Source organism: Phoxinus phoxinus (assembly GCF_949152265.1).
Source record: "Phoxinus phoxinus genome assembly, chromosome: 21".
In the NCBI taxonomy this organism is placed as follows: Eukaryota; Metazoa; Chordata; class Actinopteri; order Cypriniformes; family Leuciscidae; genus Phoxinus; species Phoxinus phoxinus.
The window spans coordinates 29,020,751-29,037,071 of NC_136896.1; the positions used below are offsets into that span (position 1 = coordinate 29,020,751).

Genomic DNA, 16,321 nt, shown 5'->3' on the forward strand with positions numbered 1-16,321 from the left:
AGTGCCAGTACAAGCGACACAGACCCCGTCAGGCTATGGCAGACGTGTCATTCAACCTATTGTAAGTCGATGTACCATCACAAAGGTCTTGGAAATATATTATGAAGGTTGAAAAACTACTTGGTGTTGCTTTAAAGTCTTCACCTAATTTAAACGAGAAGCAGTTAACAGTGTTTTATTTGCATATTCACCATAAGCATGCAACAACTTAGACTATAATTACATATAACTCTTTTAGTGCCTAGTTCACACTACAGGATTTTAAGCCCGATTTGCAAATCGTTGAGCTCGCCGACAGGTCGGGGTGTTATCGCGTGCAAAACGCGGGGGATTAGCGGCCGATGAACGCTCGCCAATCTGTTAGTATGAAAGAGCCAACAGCGCATCAAAGACGCTCGCAGACGTGTCGCCGAGCCCAGAAAAATATCTAGCATGCTAGATATCTGGAGCTGTCGCACGACTCAACCACATGTGATGTCATGAGCTACAGCCAATCAGAGCAAGGCATGGGTTGAGGTTTTTTTTTTCAGAGCAAATCATCGCGCAAACAGTTTGCAGCACTAATTTCTGTCTGACGTCCATATTCAAACAAAGACTCGCGTGTTGTGTACTTGTGTTCTTCTTCACTGGGTGGCGCGCGTGCTGTATTGCATCATTTCCGGTTCGTTTTATCGCGTGATTTTTCGTGACAAAACGTGGTTTGTAGACAAGATAGAATCGTTGGGTGACAGAGTTGTTGTCAACTCGTGAAGTGAGTTACCTCCTGTTGCGGATCAATCACGTTGTGTCGTGTGGTGTGAACAGCTCAACAACTTGAACACTCCTGATTTCACAGAGAGCAAGTCATGTAGTGTGAACCGCACAGTTCAGCCCGACGTTTTAAAATCCTGTTGTGTGAACTTGCCTTAACTCGTTCTAGGAGATCACTGAGCTAGAAGAAGTGCCTCTGAAGACCTGGAAACTGAAGATGCGGCAGACTTCCTCCAGAGGAACAGAAGTGAGCTCTCGGATATTCTCTTCTGAAGCTGCTGGGGATTATGAAACACTGGAGGACTAGACAGTGGGTATGATGGAGGTTACAGGTTGTATTTTCTGCCACAGGTCAGTGATTTACAGTGTTTGGCCCAGAAATGCACCTCCTCGGTCTTAACAGTGGCTTTTGTGCCGTCTTTGTTCAGTCAAATCAATGTTTGTATATACACTATGTATTATTTATTGGAATGTAAAGCAAAAATAATTGTTTTTGAAATTCTACTATGTATGTGGCCTTTGCTGTTGCAATGATTTCCATTTGAAGCTTTCATTTACTGTACATGAAACTGTAATTTTAGCAATAAAAATGTATTAAGGCAAACATCGCTATTACTGTTGCTCATACTTAGGGCTGGACATTTGAACAAACTCTTACTCCTAAGTATTACAATTTTGCACATACAGTAACTCATCCTTTTCTGTTTAAGTTAAAAACATGAAGAGGTCTGCAAATTTCTTTCGTACTATCGGGGTTGTTGAATGCTTGAATCTGATTGGTTGACGGACGTTCTAAGGTGTGCAATATTATTTTCAGGGAAACGCACGGCTAAAGTAGTTCCAGTCAGGTCTTCTTGACCACATTAAATGTCCATATCTCTTCACCAAATGATTTCCGTTATTTCCAAAGTCCCTTTCAAAGGTATTTACAGCCTACGACAGCAAAAGAACCAAAACCCATAACGACACTGACCAAGCAAATTAATATAATAAACAACAGGAAAAAAATGACAAATTTCTTCCATGATTTTTCTCCGACTCTCTATCTAATAGCGTAAAATATGTCGTGTCAGTTTATACTGGAGATGAAAATGCTGCTTTCTTTTTTTTTTTGAATAGATATGATAAATCTATTAAAATTTCTCCTACAAGAAAAGATAGAGTTCTAAAAATCATTCTCAATATTAAAGCATTGCAGATTTCACACAACAGCTATAACGATAAAGAGAAACGATATTGTTGGAATCACTTTTAGAACGATTTTATCCAGCTGATAAACAAATAAAAACACTGACAGCCAATCAGAATCAATCCTGCTGTAACGAGCTCGAGCATTTAAAGTGACAGACAAGCACGCGCTTAGAATAAACAGAACTATAGTTCATGGATGAATATAGTTATCGTTATAGTTATCGTTGTTGGTGTGAACGAGCCTTACACTTAGCACTGTAAATTTGTCATGTAACAGGGCAGACAAATATCCTATATATTCCTATGGAGTATTTGATCTGAATCATTAGGTTATACTTGAGCTTGACCAGTGTGATTTCTGATCGTCAGACATCTTCTCCCTCTAATAAAATAAAAAATTACTGAATTTTTTACATTGTTTTCAACAAACCTGTTGAGCCCAAAATCCACCAAACTGTACGAATGACTGCATAATAAGGGGCCACAGCCATTACATATTTAAAACAGTAATATCCTATACTAAACCTAAACTAATCTTGACAAACTATATATCATTTGAAAGCTTACAATCTCTAGTTTACATATTTGGTGGATGATTTTCAAAATAAATTACAGAGGAGCCGTAATTTATCAATTTGCAACAAGAATATTTTCATACTGTAATGCACTTATGTGTTTTTTGTGTGTTTCTTAGAGGTTGAATTAATTTCAAAATATGCCAAACTTCCAATACTACGTCTGAATTGGATGTCTATTTCATAAATTGTATATAAATTGTAAAAATAATGGTTCAGATCACTGAACATATGGAAATGGAGGCGCCCTTATATGGGCAGTAATGTCAACTAGTGGAAATGTTTGGTACTGCGCCCAAACTAAATCTCACTGAAAGCTTATTTTTTGAGATATCAACCTAAAATTTGAAACACAACTTGTTCAGATTTTTGGCTTTAATTTTTTTTCGTGCATTTTTTGAGTCCTCCAGGTTTTGAAAATATATATTTTATATAAAATATGAATAATTAAATTTTTAACATTGTACATTTTCATAAACTCAAACTTCTATAACTTTTTTTCTGTTTAACTTTCTTAATTTATTTCACTTCTACAAAAATCTGCCAAATGCTTTTTTAAAACAAGACATCTATATTCCAAAGCATTCTTGAATTACAACATTTAAGTTCGGAATGTGCATTTTCATGTCTATTAAAAAAAGGGGGGTGCCGCTTAATGGGCTAAAAACAACAAACAACACCCTAGAAATGCTTTAGAAACCATATAGACCACCTGTTTCGTTTACAACAGTGTAGCAATGCCCTAGAAACCACCCTAGCAAGCAGACTGTGATCGCATGTTCAGGGCTTCTGTGACCTTAGATGTCCATACGTACCAATTAGCAGCCTGCGATTGTACTCGCTGGAAGCACATTTAGACCGTCGCTGCCCTCCAGACCTCATAGAGGAATGTGTCCATGCGAAAGAGACGCGTGACCACTCCAACCAAAATATATGCTTCCCTGGACACAAACTCTAGGCCACAAAACCCTTTCAAATCCAAAAAATGACCCCAAACACAGACAGCCAGGTTCCTCAAATCATTCAAAAAAACATTCTTCTTTTCCAGTCAACTACAAAATTCATAATTTGTGGCGTTTTAATCCAATTTAAATTGTTGTTATGGTCCATAAGAGGAGGTTTCGAAACATCATTCTCCCTAGATCCTATAAAGTCACACATAATGAGTCGTTCAGTTCATGAAATATCACAAGCACAATCCTGCGCGCACCTGCACCTCCGCCAGCGGATCGTTCATCACCTCAACATGAGCACAACGCTGCGCCGTGATTTATTAGTTGCTCCATCTATCCATTCAAGATGAACTGGACAAATTTCTCTCAATAAAATGCATGACGCTGAAACATGACGGCCTGCTAAGGCTCTCGTCTGGGAATGCAGAAACTCCCTCTCAATGAGGAATGCGTTGGTCTGATAGGAAGACAAGCGAGAAGTGAGTACAAATGATACAGTGTGTAAAGTTCCTCTGGTCATGCATACTGTGTGCATGAATATTTCTGTCTCTCTTCTTTCTTTTTTTTTTTGACTAGGAAACTTTCCTCACAACTTCCTCACCAAGATTTCCCAAAAGCCAACTTTTGACATGCTGTTATATAATTTGGTTGGAAGAATTTCTGGAAGCTTTGGAGCTGCTCTGCATGAATAATCCAAGACAGATAACGAAGAGTACAAGTAAACAAAGTGTAAAGCTTTGGAGGATGAAAAAAACAACCCTATAAATCTTCAAGCATCAGTGGAACTTCAAATCAGGCAGAAAAACGAAGTGCAATATGAGTGTTTTCAATCTGAACCCAACAGCATGAGACAAACTCTACACGCCGTACGTCACAATACGGAGTCAGCTAATGAAATTACTCAAGCAATACTCAGAAACATGGGTCAACATCGAGGTCATCTCGTAGTGGTAGTGGACGGGGTGTTACCCAAATACATATTTCCCTCTTCAGCGATTCGATAAATCAACAACAGCTGCAAAAATACATGGACTGCATTTCAAAATAGCAATGGAGTTTGGACTCATCCAGCCTTCAGTGTTGGGTAAGACCTGTGCCTCTTTTCTTTTAATAATGCTTTATTTTACACATTGTTACGATAGAAATAAGAGTAAATTATGCATAATTACATGCAATTAACCCTAGACCCTACGCCAATCTTAACCCTAACCCTATAGTAATTAATATTACTTCATACTTAAATATTTAATTACATAAGGACACCTTAAAATAAAGGGTAACACTTTATTTTACAGTGTCATTGTTACATATCTTACATGCATTTACTATATTAATAACTATAGATTGTGCATAATTACATGCAACTAATCCTAAACCTAATCATACCCTATAGTAAGTACATGTAGTTAACATTACTCAGTACTTGCATTTATAATTACTGTGTAACAAAGACACCTTCAAATTAAGTGTAACCAATAAAATATTTAGACCTACATTTAAGTATTTAAATTTCATATAAAGTTTTCATCCATTTGGCTTACAAAGTTTTAACATAAACAAAACCTTATGTGAAGCATATTTGTCAGTCATAAATGAAACGGGTAAGACTTCTGTAATAGTAATAATAAACTGAATGTGTTTTAAATACACAATAACCAGCTTTATATATTTATCATCTATAAATCTAATTTATTTCAATCTCATACATTTGAACTAACTGATTATTTCTTGTTTCACAAATAGGCATATTTGATCAGTTTTCTTACTTTTTAACTGAATACATTTAATTGTTTTCAATATTAACAGATTTATGCTGGTTCTAAGTATTTTGAATAAATGCATTTTTAAATTATTATTATTTAAATAGAATCAATGTAAATAGTTAATAATAAACAGCCAGTTTCATTCATGCACGACTGATAAATAAGCATCACGTTAAGTTTATTCGTTTGTTTATGTCAAAACTGTGCAATCAAAATGGATGAAAATTGTATATGCATTTCAAATACATAATCTAACAAATTTAGCACTGAATTTTTTTCTTTTTAGAAGAAGAAAAAAGACAAAAACCTCAGAAAACAACCGAACGGATACAGAATGAAAAGCCTCAACCAGTGAAAATCTATTTCTAGACTTGCTTGAGGTTGTTCATTCTTTATCCCTTCAGTTGTTTTCAGATGTTGTGTGTTTTTTTTCCTTCTCATCCCAAAGACGAAATGTTTTTTTTAAACTACACAGAACCTCGTAAGTCCATTTTACAGCTGATGCACAAACGTGCACACATGCAAACCCAAACAAACGGCAGATGTTGGCAGTCTGGGAAACACCTCCCGTGCTTCTCATCCACCTCACACAGCAGAGTTCGTTGTGCTGTTTCAATGAAACGTGCAAATCTCACCAGCTGACGCTCGAGGCGCAGGAAAAACCCTGGCCTTTTTATTTCTCGACTAAAAAACGCTCAGTTTATGTGCGCTGGCACTCAGACCTGCTTTTCCGACTGCCTCTCCCTCTCTGTCTCTCCAGTGCGTGTGTGTGTGTGTGCGCGTGTTTATCTGCGTGTGTGTTTTTTGATCGGAGGCTGTGTCTACATGGGAAGTGGGAAGGTGCAGCTGGAATGTTGCCCAAAGGCAAGGAAAGCACACAGCTTCCACGCTTCCAGCAAACGCAGGGAGAGAGAGAGAGAGAGAGTGAGAGAGAGAGAAAGCAAAGCAACTTGACTCACTGGGGCACTGCGCTGTCTGGGTCAGATGTGCGAGGAGCAACACAAGGCTCTCCTGAAAGGAATAAGCGTGGGGAACATAGGAGTCAGATCTGTCCATGAAGACCTGGAGATTATTTTCCCCAACTTAGCCGGCCAGGAGAACATCTCATCCCTGCTGGAGTCGGATTGAGTCTGGAAGGGATATGAGGAGGGACCGGCTGCTGGTGGCCGTCACTTTGGTCACCCTCTTGGCAGCTGACATCCATTTTGTCCTGCTTCCCAGGCTCAAAAGCTGGTATCATCTGCCCAGAGAAAGCTGCGAGTGCAGGGTCACCAATGGCAGCCTGGACAACAGAGGCGCCGCAACCTTAACATGGAAGATGACGAGCCAGAACTTCACACCGGTTTCCACCGAGAGAAGCTCCAAGCTGGAGAGGCTGTTCAGTCATCCGCTCTACAACATCCGTCTTCCAGATCTGGGGCCCGACGAGCTGCTTCTGCAGCGCGAGGAGCTCAGGAATTACTACAGGAGGAAAGTGAGCCGCTGGGAGAGGTACTCAACAGTCTTCATGTTCAATAATGTGGCATGTTTATTAGCAGGAACGCACTCAGATCACTGAATGAATCGGGGAACACTTTAAGTCATTGAGTCAGACACATACTTTACAGTCTTGGCTACAAAAAAAGTGTTGAACATTTCCGCCAGTGTTTAACATAAGTTGTATGAATGTTATTGACGAATTTTAGATGAAGGATATTTGAACGAAATATTCATAAACAGCAAAGTAACATAAAAAAAAAAAAGTGCAATACTTTAATGATACCATGTAAAGCAATTAGCAACTTTAAACTATGACTGACTAATAAAAACACTCTTGTCCTGAGAGCAAAGTTCAAGCCTTGCCTGAATTTATGCTAGTGGGTTTTATTTTGTTTAGTTTTTAACCCTAGAAAAAATAAATATTTAAAACGGGATTTTGAACAATATGAAGCATAGAAAAGCACTGGCAGTGTCAGCAATGTTATAGTTAAAACTTGAAATAAAGTAAACGTTAACTGAAATCAAAATATTTCAAAACAAGTACCTTTATTATGTTAGGTAGTTGCTGTACTTGATGTACTAAAATAAAAATTAAAGCAAAATCATACAATTTAAATAAATATAATTTTTTGTTATTAATTAATATATTAGTATTATGATTTTGTTTTTAATAAAAATAAATAAAAATAAAGCAAAATTATAATATTGATTTTATTGAATACATATTATTTTTTGTTGTGTTAATTAATATACAAGCATTATTATGGGTTTATGTTTAATAAAAAAAATAATAAAGCAATATTATATCTTTATTTAAATATTAATTATTAGTACTATATGAATCAGTATAATAGTAGTATAGTATGCCTTGCTGTTTTTAAAAAAGGAACCATACAATATTAAAAATTATAATGTTTTTCGTTCAATATTTTTTGGTCACTGTAGTCCCTTCATATATTAGGGCCTTGCTAAATAATCGACAGCTCAAAATAAGACTCAAATACTCCCTCTTGCTGCTGTTTTCAGTGAGTTTAGTAAGGGCTTGTTTTTAGGTCATACGCTGCGTATTAAAGGCAGGGATGTAGACGAGTCACTCTTTTAATTGCACTGGTTCAGCAGACCAATGCTCAACACAAGTGTCTCCCACATAATCAGAGGTTTGCCAGAAAACACCCACTTAAATCAGCTCGCACTAGTCAAGTGCTGTTGTTTCAGAAGTTGCGGTTAAAATCTCTGATTGCTGAACCTTTAAGAGGGAAAAACACCTAAAAAGTTCTTGCGTTCACCCGCTATAGGCCTATTTATAAGCGTAAACGCATTGATGAGGCGTAATGGGAGCACTCTGTATGAAAGCACTGCTGGATCCCTGCCACAGTAAACATTTCTGCCGTTTATATTTGTCTTTCAACTCATTTCTCTTTTCTTCATGATGTTGATTCAAGCTGATGCTTCTAGAGGTCATGGTGACAATTTTATGAGGACCAGCGGCAAATATTTGCTTCAAATAGGATCAATAATCTGTAACGTGGTGATGTTGTGACTGCCAGGAACTCGATTCCATGACGCATGAATTTGATCAAAGGTATACATGATTACATCACAAGATGTAAAATAAGTCTCTGATGTCCCCAGAGTGTGTATGTGAAGTTTTAGCTCAAAATACACCACAGATATTTTTATATAGCATGTTAAAATTGTCACTTTTTGAGGGTGAGCAAAAACGCACCATTTTTGTGTCTGTCCCTTTAAATGCAAATGAGCTGCTGCTCCCGGCACAGAGGGCGGAGCTACAACAGCTTGCACTCACACACACATGCACTGGAAATTGTATAAAATCCCGAGTTCGAGTTTTATAACTCGCTATTGTGACTTTATATCTCACAATTCTGATTTTATAACTCGCAATTCTGATTTTATATGTCACAATTCTGATTTTATAACTCTCAATTCTGATTTTATAACTCACAATTCTGATTTTATAACTCGCAATTGTGAGAAAAAAGTCAGAATTGTGAGATATAAAGTCACAATTACCTTCTTTTTTTTTTCAGTGGTGGAAACAAGCCTCCATAGAGAAGCATTGGGTCATAAATGACGGAAAATTTCATCATGCCGGGGAAAGAGTTAAAGGTTACCAAAAAAACTATTAAAAAAAACGATATTACAGACTGATATTTTCCTCTAGTATTTTGTCAGATAAATACCATAACCAGATAAGTTACCATAATACCATAAGTTAATGTTTTGTTCTTCCCTCATATTTAAAATATATAAAATATTTTCCTCATATTTTGATGGTTTAATTGAACTTTTTTCATCACTTCTGACCACTACTGTGTGTATATATACATATATGGTTCAGTTCTAAAGAAATAATAAAAAAGTCTCATTCTGTGGGAGCCAAAAAAATGCTGTTGGCAGATTGCTGTGCTGTTTTTACATCTTAAAGGTTCCTACATGTGCAGACTTGTGTACGCCAAGGGAATCATAATTTTAAGAGCTAACAATACCCGCTGATGACTTAAAAGAGAGCTCACCACATGTGCCATTTCCACATTTCCATTCCAGGTTTTTGTACAAGAAAATGAGTCTCGGGTTGATTTCAGAATCTGAATATTAAATAGCTTCATGAAAGTTATTTGCCAATCTTCAATGCCATCTCTCGTTCTCTTCTACAGACTGAAAAAGTTCTACATCGAGGCGGCAGCAGCTTCAAACATCACTATACCTGATCATCCCGTGACCTTTGACCCGGAGGCCAGTTGGCTGCGATTCCACCTCGGGATCAATCGATATGGTCTGTATGCGAGAGAGGACGGCAGCGTGGACAGACTCCTGAGGGACATGCAGACGGCCACCGTCATCAGTGCAGGTTTTCTCCAGCATATGAATCTGAATATGCTAATGCAATACTTCATTTCAAATGTGCTTGCATGATCTGATCCTGAGACGCTGATGTGCAGTATTTCATTGTGTCTGACAGATTTCACTCAGGATGAGAAAGCTTTGAAGGGTGCGTGCGACTGCTCCCAAGGTACATGTGCTTTTTAACACTATTGTTCTATCAGATTATTCAATTTTTACAAAATAAAATACAAATATACCTGTATATATTATGGTTTCTCCTGAGTAAGATCTTCTGGGAATGTAAATTACAGATGAAACTCGAAACATTTGAATATGGTGCAAAAGTTCATTTATTTCAGTAATTCAACTTAAAAGGTGAAACTAATATATTATATAGACTCATTACATGCAAAGTGAGATATTTCTAGCCTTTATTTGTTATAATTTTGATGATTATGGCTTACAGCTTATGAAAACCCCAAATTCAAAATTAGAATATTGTGAAAAGGTTTTCATATAAGCTGTAAGCCATAATCATCAAAATTATAACAAATAAAGGCTTGAAATATCTCACTTTGCATGTAATGAGTCTATATAATATATTAGTTTCACCTTTTAAGTTGAATTAGTGAAATAAATGAACTTTTGCACCATATTCACATATTTTGAGTTTCACCTGTATAAGGTTATACCATTTAATTATGTATGGCGTCAATAAGATTATTTTTAACAAATTAATACTTTTTTTCCCAGAAAGGATACATTTAATTTGATTTAATTGAGTGACAGTAAAGACATTTATAATATTTCAAATAAATGCTGTTCTTTGAAATTTCTATTCATCAAAGAAGGCAAGGCAAGGCAAGTTTATTTATATAGCACATTTCATACACTATGGCAATTCAAAGTGCTTTACAGAGAAAGGAATAAAAATAATCACTAAATAAAAGCAAGGAAAATTAAAACAGTTATTCAAAATGCTTTACATAGGTAGCTTACAGTTAAATATCTTTATCATCCAGTTTGAAATCTGTAGCTTTGACGCTAATGAGTAAAACCAATATATATATATATATATATTACTGTAAGTTGGTGGTGTAGAGTAGAAGGCCACTGAACAGAAGTTGTGTTTTATAGTCTTTTCTTCCCTATTGTGTCGTATATCCGAGAGAAACACTTCTGGAACAAGAACAAATGTGGGCGGGGCTTGATTTTGTCTGTGGGGAATTGATTGGATGGTTGTGGTTTGCTATTGGCTGATCTCATGTGAGTGACAGGTTGCTCCGCCCAGATCATCAGAGAAGAGATGCTGCAAGAGGAAGTTATTCTGATTCAAGATTTGTCGAGAATTGACCATTTTGATTTCATGGTGACTTTAAAAGCACACACTGTCCCTGATACCAACCAAATGCTATTCTCTCTTGAAGGTTTCCTCTTTTGGCACTTTTTTGTGGCCTAAATGAATGTCCAATACAATGTTTTTAATTGTTTGGCTTGTTGTTCTGTTTTGCTCATTACGTGTGTGTTATTTTGGAGCACGGTTGAGTTTGTAAACTATTGATTTGATTGAGCTGGAAAGGAGCTAAAAGAAGTTTGAACGGTGTGGTTTAGGGTTGCCGGCAGCTTGCCACGGCTTCCCACAACCTCAGACAAAGCAAAAGAACACGGGAGCGTATAGTGAACACCGCAAGCCCTGCTTATGTAAAGATCCCGCTATAATTAAACCATTACAGTTCAAAGGTCGACTCTGGGGAACTAAAAAATAAGATCTCACAGTCCAAAAAGAGTAATTTCAACAATTTCCTGACATTTTTCATCTTATGTGCCACCACAACCCAACACAGCACAATAAAACATTAAACTATACTGTATGTATGTCAAGAAGAATTATCATTAATAATGGCTATATTACTCTAATAATTCATCTTTAAAATAAAGGTGTTTATGGTCATCCCATCCAGGGGTGTGTTTCCCGAAAGCATCGTTAGCCAACTATGGTCGCAAGTTCCGTCGTTATCAGCATAGTTCAACGATTTGGTGTTTCCCGAAACCATCGTTCCAACGAACGTTCGCAAACAGCTTCGCAAACTTGTGTGGTGTGAACGACAGGGTTAGAAGCAGAGTTTCTAGTTTACATGAGATGTAGACTGAATAAATCCGTATCTTCAGCTAAATAAGCAAGCGGACATTCAGTACAACCTGTGTTATTTATTCAGAATACATAAATGTAATTTACGTCTTTTAGTTTGTCAAGAGATTTAAAGCACCGCTTTTGAAGACTGCGCATGTGCGAACGCGCTCTACTATGTAAGAACGAGCCAAATATTGAGTCTGGTAATAAAGCAAAATAACTGAGAAAAATTAGAAATGTTCTTCAGATGCCATGTCTGTAACTTATATGACAAAATCTAGCGTTAATTCGATCTCAAACAGATTCATTAAAATAAGTTATTAGTCCACCACATGCAAGACGTCATAAACCAACGTGGTTGAACGATACTTTGCGACTAGATAGTTGATTTCTCCAACGATGCATCGTACTATTGTAGTTCAGCAGCGAGCTATTTAGTTGTACGGGAAACGCACCCCAGACCAGCACACACACATATACTAACAAAACTTAAAAATACTATATTATTATTTTTGTTAAAATATAACTGAATATTAATGTTAACTACAAAAAAAAGTTAATATATTTAGAGAATTATTCTTTTTAATTGCTTATATTTACAGATATGTTATACAGATATGTTTCTGTTAATATTAAGAAGGAAACATTAACGTTTTCTTTCTTTCTGACTGTCCAATCAGTGGTTAAGCCAAGCGGTCTTCATCTGAAATTGGCCCTGAAACTCCAAGACTTTGGCAAAGCTATGTTTAAACCAATGAGGTAACGCTTTGTTATTCAGATTTCCAGATTACTGCACCTTTGGTTTGTTAGTAGTGTAACTGATTGAAATGATCCTTGTTGATTTCAGACAGGAGCGGCACGAAGAGACGCCCGAGAACTTCTTCTATTTTGTGGACTTTCAGAGACACAATGCTGAGATTGCAGCTTTCCACCTCGACAGGTGAGGCGTTGATGATCAGAGTCACCACACCATAGAGAGAGAGACTGTCTGTCAGGAATGAGTTATACTGTGAAGGATCTGATACGAGTAAACTGATGAAATCCCTCAGGCACCACCGCACTGGGATACTGTACATCATTGTTTAGGCCTGTTGAGACAATGAGGTTCAGCACGGTTAGTCTCACCTCAGCATATTTGGTGTAGTCTATGGTGGACGATTATGTGATGATGAAACCCTAGAGCAGACTGCAACACACATCAAAGCCGTTCACTAAAACACAGTCAAAAAAATCACATGTCATTTACCAGAAAAGATCTTATTAAAGGGGTGGTTAAGAATGATTTCACTTTTCTAACTTTAGTTAGTGTGTAATGTTGCTGTGTTGAGGATAAACAACATCTGCAAAGTTACAACGCTCAAAGTTCAAAGCAAAGGGAGACTTTTAAAGTAAAGGACTACAACAAACGGCTGGTAGGAACTACACGACATTCCTCCCGTTAGTGACATCACCAACCCTAAAATGTACATAAGCCCCGCCCCCGGGAACACGCAGTCCATGTTGAGAAAAGGAAGAGTTGTTGTAGTCGAGCACATTTGTGAGTCAGCTCAAACTTTAGCATCCATCTTTTCACATGCAATAGAAAGTCACTCTGTGCATCTCACAACAGTTCCTATACGAGCGATTATCATAGATGTCATGATAGATTATCATGACAGAATATGCTAATTGAAGATAGTTAACTCCACATCAGCAACATAAATTCATCAACTAACCATTCAGAGACGTCCTGTTGCTTCTACGTTGTCACTTCTTCTTGAGTCTCTCCATCATGAGTCTGACTCCGTTTTAACATTAAAGGCAGAACAGTTTCTGTCATTTTAGTGTGTGTGTGAGGTATGAGGCTAACACACACACACACACACACACACACACACACACACACACACGTGCACAAGCTCTTGAAACCCCGCCCTCTGCAGCAGCTCATTTGTATTTAAAGGGCCAGGCACAAAACGGTGTGTTTTCGCTCACCCTCAAAAAGTGACAACTTTAACATGCTATATAAAAATATCTGTGGGGTATCATTGACTCATTCGAGCATTTTTGGGTTGCACTTTATTTTACAGTATGTATGTGCACTTACTAAGAAAGTAGTGGGTAATATAAGGTTACATGGGTTAAGGTTAGGTTCAGGGTTAGTATCTAGTAATAACCTAGTTATTTTAATAACTCTAATAAGTAGTATGTACATGGGGAACAGGACTGTAACATGAAGTGCTACCGATTGAAATGTATAGGGATGTTCATATCGGTACATGCCTAGAAATATATTTGCAGCATTAGTAAATAATTAATAAGTGAGACATTTTTTCTCTTAAAATACTCCGTTCAGCTTAATATTCATAGGCAACTATTTGTAAGCCTTTTGCTGGTTACTTAAAAAAATGTGAAAGTAAAAAATGTTTTCTTTTTTGAAGATCCCATACAGACTTCACTTCTCCGAATCGAGTGCAAAGTCAGGTTCCGGAAGTAAAACTCCATTCATTTCCTCCATAGGGAAATAGATTTTAAACGATAGCTTGTAAACCATTAAAGACAGACCTACTGTGAGCTAGAATGTTGTTAAAGGATTAGTTCACCTCCAAATGAAAATGTCCTGATAATTTACTCACCCCAATGCCATCCAAGATGTCCATGTCTTTTTTTCTTCAGTGGAAAAGAAATTATTACGTTTTTTGAGAAAAACATTTCAGGATTTTTCTCCACACAATGGACTTCAATCGCAACCAACATGTTGAAGTCCGAATCAATGCAGTTTCAAACGGCTCTGCACGATCCCAGCTGAGGAATAGGGTCTAATCTAGTGAAACAATCGGTCATTTTCTAAAATAAATAAATAAATATATGCTTTTTAACCACAAATGCCCGTCTTGTACCATCTCCGATATGCGCTACGTATTACGTCATCACGGTGGAAAGGTCACGAATGAAAAAATAAATAAATAATACAAATAAATTAAAACAAAGATGTCAGACGATTTTGAAGTTGGAGGAGAAAATTAGATGAATTTTTCGCCCTTCTCTACCTTTTTGAACCGGAGTACACAGACAAATAACTTAGATAGATGACGTGACCCGTGACCTTTCCAACGTAATGACGGATGTGATTGAAATCCATTGTGTGGAGAAAAATCCTGAAATGTTTTCCTCAAAAAACTTAATTTCTTTTCCACTGAAGGCATTGGGGTGAGTAAATTATCAGGAAATTTTGATTTTGAGGGGAACTAATCCTTTAATCGATGACATAGGCTTTCGTTGAAGCCGTCAGTCTGCATTAGTTCAATCATATTTAACCGCTGAATTGCTGATGAACAATTTTAGAGAGAAATCTCCACCAATCAGAGAATCAAAACAAGCAAATCGCGCCAAACTAACTCTTTAGCTCCGCCCACTCCCATGAAGCAATACCAACGATATAATAGTCTCCCTAAGCTCTCAAACTACTGTATATTGTGCATGTTTTGCAATAAGCATAAAATATGTTGGTTCTATATACACAGTCAACATCTTTAAGTCAAAATAGTTTTATATATATGTTTTAATTTGATTGTCATTCGCAACGCTTCATGGGATTGTAGCCTCATTAAAGCCGATAAGTGTCTTTTTGTGTGATTTTCAAAACTTTGTAATGTTGTGATTCACCCTGTAGCTTGTTGGTTTGGTTCATGGCAAAAAATGCTTTAAGATTTGTTCAAAAATCCCTATGTGAGAAATGAATGGGGAAATCACTTCTATATGCTTGACCGGTTAATGTAAGATGAGGGAGTGTTTGTTCACCTTCACCTTAATATTGTTATTGTATTGTTAGCTACTGTAAAAAAAAAAATTTTGAATCCGTTTTCTCACTGCGAGTGACAGAATGTTTCAGGGTTTATTCGTATATAGTGCTTTTCACAATACATATAATTTCCAAAGAACAAACCCCCCAGTCGACCGTGGCTAGGAAAATCCCCTCAGAGCTCCACCCTGTCATTAGTGGTGAACTGTGCGCAAAGACACTTGAGAAAAGGGTGTTTTCCTGCAGGTTATTCCTCATCTGAGCTTAATTAAACACAGAGCTCAAACCTCTTCAGTTGAAGAAAAATGACTAGTCAAAATTATCCTGAAGGAAAGTTAATGGCAGTTTGGAGCCGATCCTAAAAGGATGAATTAAAAAATCCTCTAAGAGTCAAATAAGATCCTATTGGATAATTAGCCTTTTTTATTATTTCTATTCATCTAATGTAGCAATCTTATTTAATCCCTTCAAGACTGGCTCCAAATTAAAGGGATAGTTCACCCAAAAATGATAATTCTGTCAGTAATAACTCTCCCTCATGTTGTTCCCCGTAAGACTTTCCTTCATCTTCAGAACACAAATTAAGATATTTTAGATGAAATCTGAGAGCTGTCTCTCTCCTCCATAGGCTAATTGATATCTGCCGGCCCAGAAAAGTTATTAAAGACATTGTTAAAATAGTCCAAGTGACTACAGTGGCTCAACCATAAGTTTATCAAGCGACGAGAATACTTTTTGTGTGTGAGCTTCTGTGTGCGTGTGAGCTTCTGTGTGTGTGTGTGTGTGTGTGTGTGTGTGTGAGAGAGAGTGAGTGAGTGAGTGAATGCGTGAGCTTGTGTGTGTGTGTGTGT

General features: G+C 37.1%; 2 protein-coding genes across 5 annotated transcripts in view; both read left to right on the top strand.

Moving 5' to 3' along the window:
• LOC306989530 (cilia- and flagella-associated protein 337) overlaps positions 1-2,325 on the top strand; it is a 28,663-nt gene extending 26,338 nt beyond the window's left edge. For 3 of the 4 annotated variants that reach the window (XM_079595349.1, XM_079595350.1, XM_079595348.1), the window contains exon 21: positions 920-2,325. In XM_079595349.1, coding sequence (XP_079451475.1) covers positions 920-1,057 — 138 coding nt within the window. In that variant the 3' untranslated portion in view covers positions 1,058-2,325. The remainder of the gene's footprint in view (positions 1-919) is intronic. The other variant, XR_013795656.1, reaches the window with a different exon arrangement.
• A 3,666-nt stretch (positions 2,326-5,991) lies between these two features.
• fam20a (FAM20A golgi associated secretory pathway pseudokinase) overlaps positions 5,992-16,321 on the top strand; it is an 18,186-nt gene continuing 7,856 nt past the window's right edge. Inside the window, exons 1-5 of the mRNA XM_079594502.1 lie at positions 5,992-6,723; positions 9,390-9,583; positions 9,695-9,745; positions 12,370-12,448; positions 12,537-12,629. Coding sequence (XP_079450628.1) covers positions 6,374-6,723; positions 9,390-9,583; positions 9,695-9,745; positions 12,370-12,448; positions 12,537-12,629 — 767 coding nt within the window. The 5' untranslated portion in view covers positions 5,992-6,373. The remainder of the gene's footprint in view (positions 6,724-9,389; positions 9,584-9,694; positions 9,746-12,369; positions 12,449-12,536; positions 12,630-16,321) is intronic.